General features: G+C 46.5%; 1 protein-coding gene across 1 annotated transcript; it reads left to right on the forward strand.

Moving 5' to 3' along the window:
* Positions 1–351: 351 nt before the first annotated feature.
* Positions 352–3,109, forward strand: LOC144732528 (nuclear cap-binding protein subunit 2-like). Its single transcript, XM_078613934.1, has 4 exons — positions 352–548; positions 963–1,144; positions 2,103–2,241; positions 3,003–3,109. The coding sequence occupies exons 1-4, from the start codon at positions 438–440 to the stop codon at positions 3,102–3,104; spliced, it is 534 nt and encodes a 177-aa protein (XP_078470060.1). The 5' UTR covers positions 352–437; the 3' UTR covers positions 3,105–3,109.
* The last annotated feature ends 7,254 nt before the right edge of the window (positions 3,110–10,363 follow it).

Genomic DNA, 10,363 nt, shown 5'->3' on the forward strand with positions numbered 1-10,363 from the left:
AGCTTTCGTGACTACAGGAATCCGTGCTCTTTGGTTCTGTAGGTAAAGTCACGTAGAAGGGAAATAATAACATTAAACAAAAAATGTATATATCACGACGTTTCGATCGCAACACAACGACCGCTTGTATTGCAATCGAAACGTCTTTATATATTATTTTATTTTATACCCACGTGACTTTACCGACAGAACCAAGAAGAGTGATCCCTGCAGTCACGAAAGCTTCGAATGAAGTTTGAATCGTTCTTCAGATCGCCCGCCCCCCCCGGGCTACGTCGTGCCACGGCAGTGGGTGGCGCTGTGCGGCATTAAAGGTTCCGCCCGGAACCTTTTACTGCCGCCCCCCCTCCCCCCCGTCGCTCCCTCCCCGCCACAGTTTCCTCTCCACGCCGCCCGCAGCGGGCGACTGGGACCCGTCCGCTCGGGACTCCGTCGCCATGGCCGCCGCCGCCTCCTCTTCGTCGTCGTCGTCGTCGCTGCCACGGCTCGCGACCCTCGACAGCGACTCGTACGCCGAGGTGACGCAGTACCGCGACCAGCACTTCAAGGTGAGGCTCGTTGGGGGAACAGAGGGGAGGAGGCGGCGGCGGCGGCGTCGCTGCCAAATGCAGCCCTCGCCTGGTCGGGAGGAGGCCAGGCCCGAGGCCTAGTGCGAGCGCCTTGCCTGCACACGCCACTGTATCACCACCATCATCATCACTGTACGCTGTGGATGTTGAACTTCTTTCGCACCGTACGTGGTCAACCGTGCTAATCGGAGGGTGCGGGGGAAGCACAGCAAACTAAACAGAAATAAGTAGTTCTAAAGAAGGGAATTCTCAATCGAGATGAATGACAATTGCATAGTTGAGGTGGCTTCCTAATATCTTGGCATGAGACATCTGGTGCTGTTTGCTGTTACCACCTTGATTACCGTCCCACGTGTGTGCCAATGCTTTGACTCTGTTCCTTGTGCCAAAAAGGGCAGCCGTACGGAGCAGGAGGAGCTTCTGAGGAGGAGCTGCACGCTGTACGTGGGGAACCTGTCATTCTACACCACCGAGGAACAGATTCACGAGCTCTTCGTCAAATGCGGCGACATCAAGCGCATCATCATGGGCCTTGACAAGGTCAAGAGGACCTCCTGTGGGTTCTGCTTCGTCGAGTATCCTTTGGTCTATGAGGGCCGTCGCGTAATAGTATTGTACATTCATTTACTCAGAAACGTCTCGCTGACTCTTGAGTACGTTTTTAGGAAGGCACTATTTGTACGTATGTTGAACTTCGGTCGTACCGTATGTAACCGACCGTGCTAATGGAAGATGTGGGGGAAGGACAACAAACCAAATACAAAAAGCAGTTGTTAAGAAATGAGTCTCTCCAAGCGCCATACTCCAGAGCAGCTGCCCTCCCATGCGCTGCCTCAAGAGGGGAGCTGCCGATATCCTGCAGCCAGGAAAGACGAGGATCTCTGCATTTCCCTGGCCTGTTCTCGAGAGTTTTTTTTAATATATAACACATCTTGAGATGCAATGGCATTTAGATGTATGATATATCCGGTGAAATATTGGGATTATGGTCAGAGGTATGGTATTATTGACTTCTCTGCAATTTTTTCTTGTTTTGTGTATTTTTTTATCTCGTTATTTATGGGGGTTTTTTTGCGAAGTAGTGGGGTTTTATTCTTGACTTAACGCTTTCGTGACTGCAGAAATTCATATTCTTTGGGTCTTTCGGTAAAGGCACGTAGATATTTTTGGGTTATATTTTCTTGTACGGAACTGGATAATTGATGTGCAGCGTTGTGGGATGCAATCGCATGAATGGCGCTCTATAAAATGAAATTATGATATACATTTCAGTTTATAGTCTTGGTTCTGAGGACGACCGCTTGTGTTGCGTTCGAAACGTCGTGAATTATTTTATTTTATACCTATGTGACTTTACCGAAAGAACCAAAGAGTATTTACATTTCAGTTTATGTCGAGAAATTAAATTGGTTTGTGTTTATTCACAAATTTGCACAATGCACGGTTCTCTCGATCCCCAGTGCCACTGTGACTTGTGTGTGGCGAAGTAAAGCTCCAATGTCAGAAAACATTTTCACCTTTACTCGAGCCAAGGTACTACATCCGCTCGGATGCGGAGAACGCCCTGCGTTACGTGAACGGCACGCGGCTGGATGACAGGATCATCCGAACGGACTGGGACGCGGGATTTAAGGAGGGCCGCCAGTTCGGCCGTGGCAAGAGTGGAGGCCAGGTGACTTGTTGGTGTTCTACTGCACTTGTAACAGTAAATCGATACAATTCTAACAGTATGTATGTATGCATTGAACTGTGTATGTAAATATGTATGTTTTACGTTTTTGGCTGTTGAATAGAATAATATAGCTTACAAATGACACAGCACAGAGGAAGAATGGTATTACAAACCAGATATTGCCAATGAAACAGGAAATTCAATTGAGACTGCAAATTCCATTCGACTCGATTGATTTTAACACGTAATTATGTACAGTTTAATTAAATCTTAGGATTCGGGGCCACAATTCAATGTTATTTTTTGCAGTTGCTGTCATAGAATATTTAGTGGTTGTGAGGTTCGCATACAGTATATGAAAATAAAATAACAAATTCTCATGCACGATGCAATGCATGTGTCGTAACGATTATTTTAACCATTGAATAAATATTGCATGCCAAGCAAAGATGATTATTTAAGTTAATTGGCGTGGTCAGAAAAGTGTCAAGTTTCAATATGGCCTAAATGCCTTGTCCTCATCGAGTAGCGTTAATTATTTCCCACGGTGATGATTCATGGTGGACTGGTACCCATTTGGACGATAGCGTTAGCTCAGTAGAGGGCAGCAGAGTAACGTTGAAACATTCAATTTTCACATTTTGATAAACGTCACTGCTTTGTTTATATTTACACCTTTGGTCATGCTTTAAACAATTCTCCCACGTTTACCTGTTTAATGTGCGTGTGTGTGTGCGTGCGTGTGCGTTGATTGGTTTCAGGTACGAGACGAGTACCGGACAGACTATGACCTCGGCCGTGGTGGCTACGGGAAGATTGCCCAAGTGCAAACCATACAGGATCGCGGCGGCATGATTTTCTAGAGTTAGAAATTACAACAAAATACGCAAAGCATAAGTCAAGTAAACCAGGGGACACCAGAACATGTCGGGGCATGTATGCATACCTATGAATCAAACAAAATGAGGGCATTTTTAAAATTACATTTTTATTAAACTTCATGCGCTCAAATTTCGATTTAAAGCTTTCGTGACTGCAGGGATTCATCTTCTTGGTTCTTTCGGTAAAGTCACGTAGTAGGGAAGTAATAAAATAATAAAAATAAAAACATAATAAAACAATTCTCACGACGTTTCGGCCACAACGCAAGCAGCCGTCCTCAGGTGAAGAACATGTCTGTCGATAAGACAGAGTCTGAATGACACGTCCTAGGCTTGGAGCGTCTATTTAAGCTGGGAGGGAGGAGGAAGAGCGCCTTGACAAAAGAATTTGCATATGAAGAGGAATTTAGCATATTTATGGGAAATGCAGGAATGCGAATAGTGCTAATTGTGAAATGCGTGGGAGGTGGGCGGGGGGTTTTCAAAGTCATATTATGCCCATGCATTATGCAGGATTAGCAGCATCAAAGGGAGGGGGCAGGGGCAGCACCAACAAAGGGAAGGAATGTTAATAGTATGCAGCTGCAGCAACCAAACAACCACGTAAAAAACTAAAGTATAAATTACATAGTATCATCAGTATGCCAAATACACTCTCAATAAGCTGAGCTACCAACCGTAAGTAATACATTACAATTCTAGGTCGCAAAAAATATAATATGCTTCCAGCTAAACTTTTTAAACTTTTTCCTTACATCACACGGGTCTATCCCACACTATATGCTGCCATAGACAAACCCAACACCAAATTGTATACTGTATTACTATACACTACCCTATGTCTTAGAATAATACATAGCCTAGGACGTGTCATTCAGACTCTGTCTTATCGACAGACATGTTCTTCACCTGAGGACGGCTGCTTGCGTTGTGGCCGAAACGTGAGAATTGTTTTATTATGTTTTATTATTTTATTACTTCCCTACTACGTGACTTTACCGAAAGAACCAATAAGATTAATGCGCTCAATTAAATTTCTTGAAAGTCCACACAATGTTCAAAGGTGATGTAATTTTTATTTTATTAAAATGTGTTTATTTGTTTAGGTTCTACATTGAAACATTGGTCCTGGCAGTCGACGATGAATGTGTAAAACACATTATGATAAACTTAGACGATTTTTATTACATATTAAACATCCTAGTTGGCCTTTGCAAAAATGACTCGCTCAGAATAATTGACCAAATAATCTGTAGATGTGGATAACTACAAAGACGTGCACATTTACACATGCACCGGTGAACAAGAGATCGAGAAGTTGAAGCATCATCAGGGGGAGCAGCTTGATGCTGCACTGAGACACTGTACTATGAATCTGGCAGCCTGAGCTTGATTCCTGCCCATGGCTAACATCAGTGGCGAGTGGTATTGGAACAGGATTTTGGGCTGTAACCCCCTTTGCCAACCCTCACTGACCAGTTTGGTGAAGTATGGTCAAACAACCCCCCACATGACCAGCACAGTTGTGATGTCTTCAGCAGTGCATTGGCAGTCGCTGAACTTTTTTTCAATTACAGAATGGAGAATGCATGTGGATAATTGGCCATGTTTCCCAATATAACGTTGTGATTTAAATGGTAAAGGTGGAGAAGCATGAGCCTCCCTTGTGCATACAGCCTGTGCAAGTGGTGCAGGGCAGCACCTGAATAACCTGCAGCCGTTTCTGCCAAGGGCAGGGCTTGATGCAGGGGTTCCCGGACTCCCTCACCATGGTACAGATATCCCGTGATTTACGAAAGGAATGCGTTCTTCAAAAAGACGCGTAATACAAAATTTCGTAAATCGCAACGACTTTTTCCCATTAACTTAAAACTAAAAATGATAGGTGTTTCGGACAGCCATTCAAACTGTACCCCGAACTCTACTCCTAACCTAAAAACACCCCTATATATCTTTTCACAATACATAAATAATAACTAATATGAAAACGATTGAATAATTTAAAGCAAAAATAACCTCTTCAGGGAACTCGCGCAAAAAATGTTGGAATGACTGGAAAGGCGATGTGGAGGCATCGCTGTGTCATTGAAGGGACACCATGACACCAGCAGATGGATGGCGCAGCCTTCCGGGTGCTTGTCTGATGATCTCGTGGCGCGTGCTGTGACATTTTGTTAATGCTGAAATTCGATTTCGTTAATTGAATATCCATAATTTATCAAATGCGTTCAAGCTAAATTCCATTAAATGAATGCTCGTAAACCCAGGGATACCTGTACATTCTTCCGAGTTTACCCCCTTTAAAATAAACATTTATCATGCTTAATTTCAAAACACGTCAAGTGGGACACTGAGACATGATTTATATCAATTTGAATCGGTACTAGATAACGTGGAATGTGTTTCGCTATCGAGGCGTGTGACACGCGCATCTATGTAATATGTATTTGAAAGAAGGTGAATCGGTAAACATGGAAAAACACCGCTGTGGTGGGTGGCCAAACCCTGGCCCAGGTGCTTCACGTTGCTGGCTCCTTACCTGGATAATCCAACCTGTCGGGTGCTTCAGAGGCTGAAGCAAATCTCTGCAGCCCATATTGGACCTGCGTTGACTATGCTCGCGTGCGGTGTGTAAATACAGAATGCGAGTTGTATTGATTTGTGTCCCTCTTCCACATTAAACATGTACAATTTTGTTCATTTCTGCATCGTGGTCAAACTGCATTATCGTTCTCAGAGGAACTGCTTTAGTACAAATGGTGTAAGGCTTCGGTTGGGGGTCTTAAGCGTTAGGAATGTTTTGGAATGTATCTGTTGTAGGCGTTTGCAGGTTTGATAAAACACTTCCGTGATGGTTGGTTGAATTAGCTCGATTAAGGTTGTACTCGTGGGAAATGATGGGTCTATGAAGGTCCGTGAGTGTTAGAGACAGCCGATTGTTTTTGCAGATGATTGAGGCTCAGGCAATGTTGGACACGTTAACTCTGTGGGTTGAGGGTTTTTCCCTAACCGTGCTTTACTGTGCTCGTCAATGCAGGGTTGGTGAAGGTATGGAGCAGAGAATGTTGGAGCATATCGCAGCACAGTGGATTTTGCTGCACTTCCCGGTGTTGTCCATGGCATATCCCACCCAGCAACAAACCTATGAAACCTGTCTTGTACACCGTAGTCGCTCCTGAGCACTATCCAGGCACGTTCTCGGTTGGCTTCCAAGATGTGGCAAGCTTTGGCTCATGTTATAATACTGCTGGATATCATGACATTGTGTTCTCCGATACCAAGGTACTCCGCAAACCTGGATACCACCAAAGATTTGTCCATGAAGCCATCCAGATACACAAACATAGACATAACTTCAACCGAGAGGATGGTTTCAAATTGAGCAATCATTGGAAGGATGTAATTAACCAAGTTAAACTTTAGCTTCTTTATAGTTTTACAGTCATCCATATTCCCATTCTTTTACTCCCAGCTTTATACACTACCATCACTCAGAAATTTGACGTACAGTGTTTTAATAGTGCCCCAATACTCACCCCTCCCCCCCCATAGCATTATGCCCAGGAGCCTCTATAGTATCCGCATCCCAATGCTCGGTCCGCCCTGGCTGCTTCACATTTCTCTTACACTTACCCTGATCTGTTAATCAGCTAATCCCCCTCCCCACCGACTCCTTGGCTCCTCCCCCTTCGCTTACCCCATATAATCGCGTGTCTCTAAACAGCTCTTTGTTCACCACTGATTTTGCTGTGGCGTCTTCCACCTGAAGACGGAGGCTTGTGTTGCTTCCGAAACGTCGTGCTTTAATTTAGTTTATTCATTTATTTAATTAAATTTTTACCTACGTGACTTTACCGAAAAAGCCAAAGAGTACTCGTATATGCTGTTTAGTCATACAGGAGGTAACGAGCTGTAGAGTGACCTGTCAAACAGACTTTAAACATATCACATTTGTCAATAACTGTCCGATAGCATACAATTATGCAGTGGGGCTTTATTTTTGTCAACACTTTAAAAATGTTGTTAACTAGTATGTTTCATCTTCTGCTCCATCCATTGTTACCTTTCATTCATAATGACTACGCATCTCTTAACGTCACAGAAAACGAACACAGATTTGGGGGGTGGGATTGTCTTCCACGCAGGTTGGAGATGAGAGTGATGGGAAGCCACTTCCACTTCACCGAAGCCTGTCGAAGACGCGTCTCTGTGCGGTCAATGTGGCATGTTGAACCGACCCGCGGCGCGTTGTTTAACGCGGCTGTGGCTCGCGTGCGTGTGGAGCCACCCCAGTTGGATCGGCGAGCTCCACTCGAGCGTTTTTCGCTTTGATTTGCGGGTTTTCACCATCCATGATTTCTTGGGGGGGGGGGGGGCGTGGGGGTCCAGGAAACGTCGGTAGATTGCTGCCTCTGAACCCTCATTAAAGGAGAGCAGTGAATTCACGTGGTCGGGTATGGCGCCCATGGTGCAAAGATACGATTTGGAGCTGTCAACCTCACCAGCCCCTCCATAGCCCCACGCCCTGGTCCCCTCCAGCCGATGGGTCCCCTCCAGCCGATGGGTCCCCTCCAACCGATGGGTCCCCTCCAGCCGATGGGTCCCCTCCAGCCGATGGGTCCCCTCCAACCGATGGGTCCCCTCCAGCCGATGGGTCCCCTCCAGCCGATGGGTCCCCTCCAACCGATGGGTCCCCTCCAGCCGATGGGTCCCCTCCAACCGATGGGTCCCCTCCAGCTGATGGGTCCCCTCCAGCCGATGGGTCTCCTCCAACCGATGGGTCCCCTCCAGCCGATGGGTCCCCTCCAGCCGATGGGTCCCTTCTAACCGATGGGTCCCCTCCAGCCGATGGGTCCCCTCCAGCCGATGGGTCCCCTCCAACCGATGGGTCCCCTCCAGCCGATGGGTCCCCTCCAAACGATGGGTCCCCTCCAGCCGATGGGTCCCCTCCAACCGATGGGTCCCCTCCAAACGATGGGTCCCCTCCAACCGATGGGTCCCCTCCAGCCGATGGGTCCCCTCCAGCCGATGGGTCCCCTCCAGCCGATGGGTCCCCTCCAGCCGATGGGTCCCCTCCAAACGATGGGTCCCCTCCAACCGATGGGTCCCCTCCAACCAATGGGTCCCCTCCAGCCGATGGGTCCCCTCCAGCCGATGGGTCCCCTCCAGCCGATGGGTCCCCTCCAACCGATGGGTCCCCGGTGCGCTTGCACCGCCTGCACTCAGTAACGACACCTGGCCCTATGCAGTAAGTCAATGGGTCGCAATGTAAGTGGGTGACTTTTTAAATAGATTAGTCCAACTGGCGTCTGCCGAGCCGCGTGCGACTCTTTAATCCACCACATGCGGCTTTCTGTTGAAGGGGCATAACGTAGAAAGTAGCTACTATAACAGTAGGAAATAATTAATGTCTCCCGTGCTGTGCCGAAAACTCAATATTTACAGTGTACACTGAAAATGTGGCTACTTGTCTGGCTCGTGGTCTGTTGAGACGTTGGCCACCGCTGTATTGGTTCGTGCTGGAGCGTGCTTTGACAAGATCCCTGTCCTCAGGAATACAATCCTTTGTGTCTCCCCCCCCCCCCACCCGTATAATGCCTCCCCCTCTTAGTAGGCCGTCCCATTGGGTTTCTCCGGCTGAGGTTCCCCAGTTGCGGTTTCACTCCGTGAACGCTTTAATAGCTCCGCCGCCTCTCACACGACGAGGGGAGGGGCAGGCAGGGCTCTCTCTCTCGACAGGAGAGAGAGCGAGAAGAAGAGTCGACGGAGTCACTGCTGGCAAAGAGTGAGGAGCAGCGCTCCCAAGAGCTGCTGGGCGGAGGGAGGAGGAGGAGGTCGTGGTGGTGGTGGAGGTATCTAAACGGACTCTGGGCGTTGGCACGAACGGAGACGAACAGATTCTGGAGGAGCTCCGGACGGAGCAAGAGCGAAGTGAAGTCTCGGAGTCAGCTCCGATTGGGAGATTTGATGGCGGTGAGTCGTCTCGCCACTCGTGATGACACCGCGCGCATCCCACCTCCTTTGGTCCGCTCGAATTGGTGGCGCGCTCGCGACGAATGTTGTTGACGTCTCGTCGTTTTAAGAGACCAACCCGGACCTGTTTCGTGAGTCGTTACTGGGTCTATAACAAGTATAACCCGTAAAAACAAAGTTTTTCACTATAAATCCTTTATATGCGTGGCGGCTAGAGTCCTCTCGTCCTCTGGCTTGAGATGGCTGCCACCTATGGGTCAGATGATTGCATGCCACCATTAAGCAATTGGTAATTAAAATAATATTTTTGTCCTAAGAAGTGTAACATTTTGGAAAAAAAATTTCACGAACATTAATTGTCACGCACAACGAGTCTGTGTGGAAAATGTCAGCTCGATTGGATCACGGGAAGTGGGTTAAAAAACGACCGAAAGATTTGCACGGTCGTAAGCAAGCAAGCAAGCGCGCAAGCAAGCAAGCGAACTTAATATAAAGGATTTAAAAAGGGTCGGCAGCCAAAATAACAATACGAGTCTTTTTGAAAAATAATATTTCAAGAGCCGCGATCGCGCACGTGAATAACGTCCAGAATCAGCCCTTAAAGAGCCGCAGGTTGCCGAGCCCCTAGTCAATATCATTAAAACTGTGCTGCAAAGCACCATAATCAATGTCAACAACATCGATATCGGTACTAAACAACTCCTGCCACACGATCTCAGACGCCATCTCCCGGACTGTCCACGTCGACCACAGTTATAATGGCTTTTGTAATTCATTACTCTTTGGTTCTTTCGGTAAAGTCACGTAGAAAGAAAGTAAAATCAATAATAGAATACTACGTTTCGATTGCAACACAAGCAACCGTCATCAGGTGTGAATGAATGAATGCTCGGAGAGAGACACGTACACAGAATATAGTTACAGTTATAATGCATATTAATTATAATTAAATAGTTACAGAAAATGGATATACGTGTAATGTGTTATCAAACTCAGTCACGGTATAATGGATATTATCATTTATAATGGATGGAACTGCAGTTCAATATGATTTCGACTGTAATTGCATTTAACATTGTATTTGTTGATAACTACTTTGATGTAACCTATTGGCTATGATTACACTGTGTAACACATTTTTATTGTTCCTGGGTTGTAAGTGTTATTTCCTAATTGCTTATGCCTCAAAAGTACAAAACATGTCTATTATTCCCCACAAACTTTGCTTTTGTGACCAGGACAGCGATATTTTGAAATGTACCTATTGT

The sequence above is a fragment of the Lampetra planeri genome, chromosome 43 (assembly GCF_965212315.1).
Source record: "Lampetra planeri chromosome 43, kcLamPlan1.2.h2, whole genome shotgun sequence".
Classification (NCBI taxonomy): domain Eukaryota; kingdom Metazoa; phylum Chordata; class Hyperoartia; order Petromyzontiformes; family Petromyzontidae; genus Lampetra; species Lampetra planeri.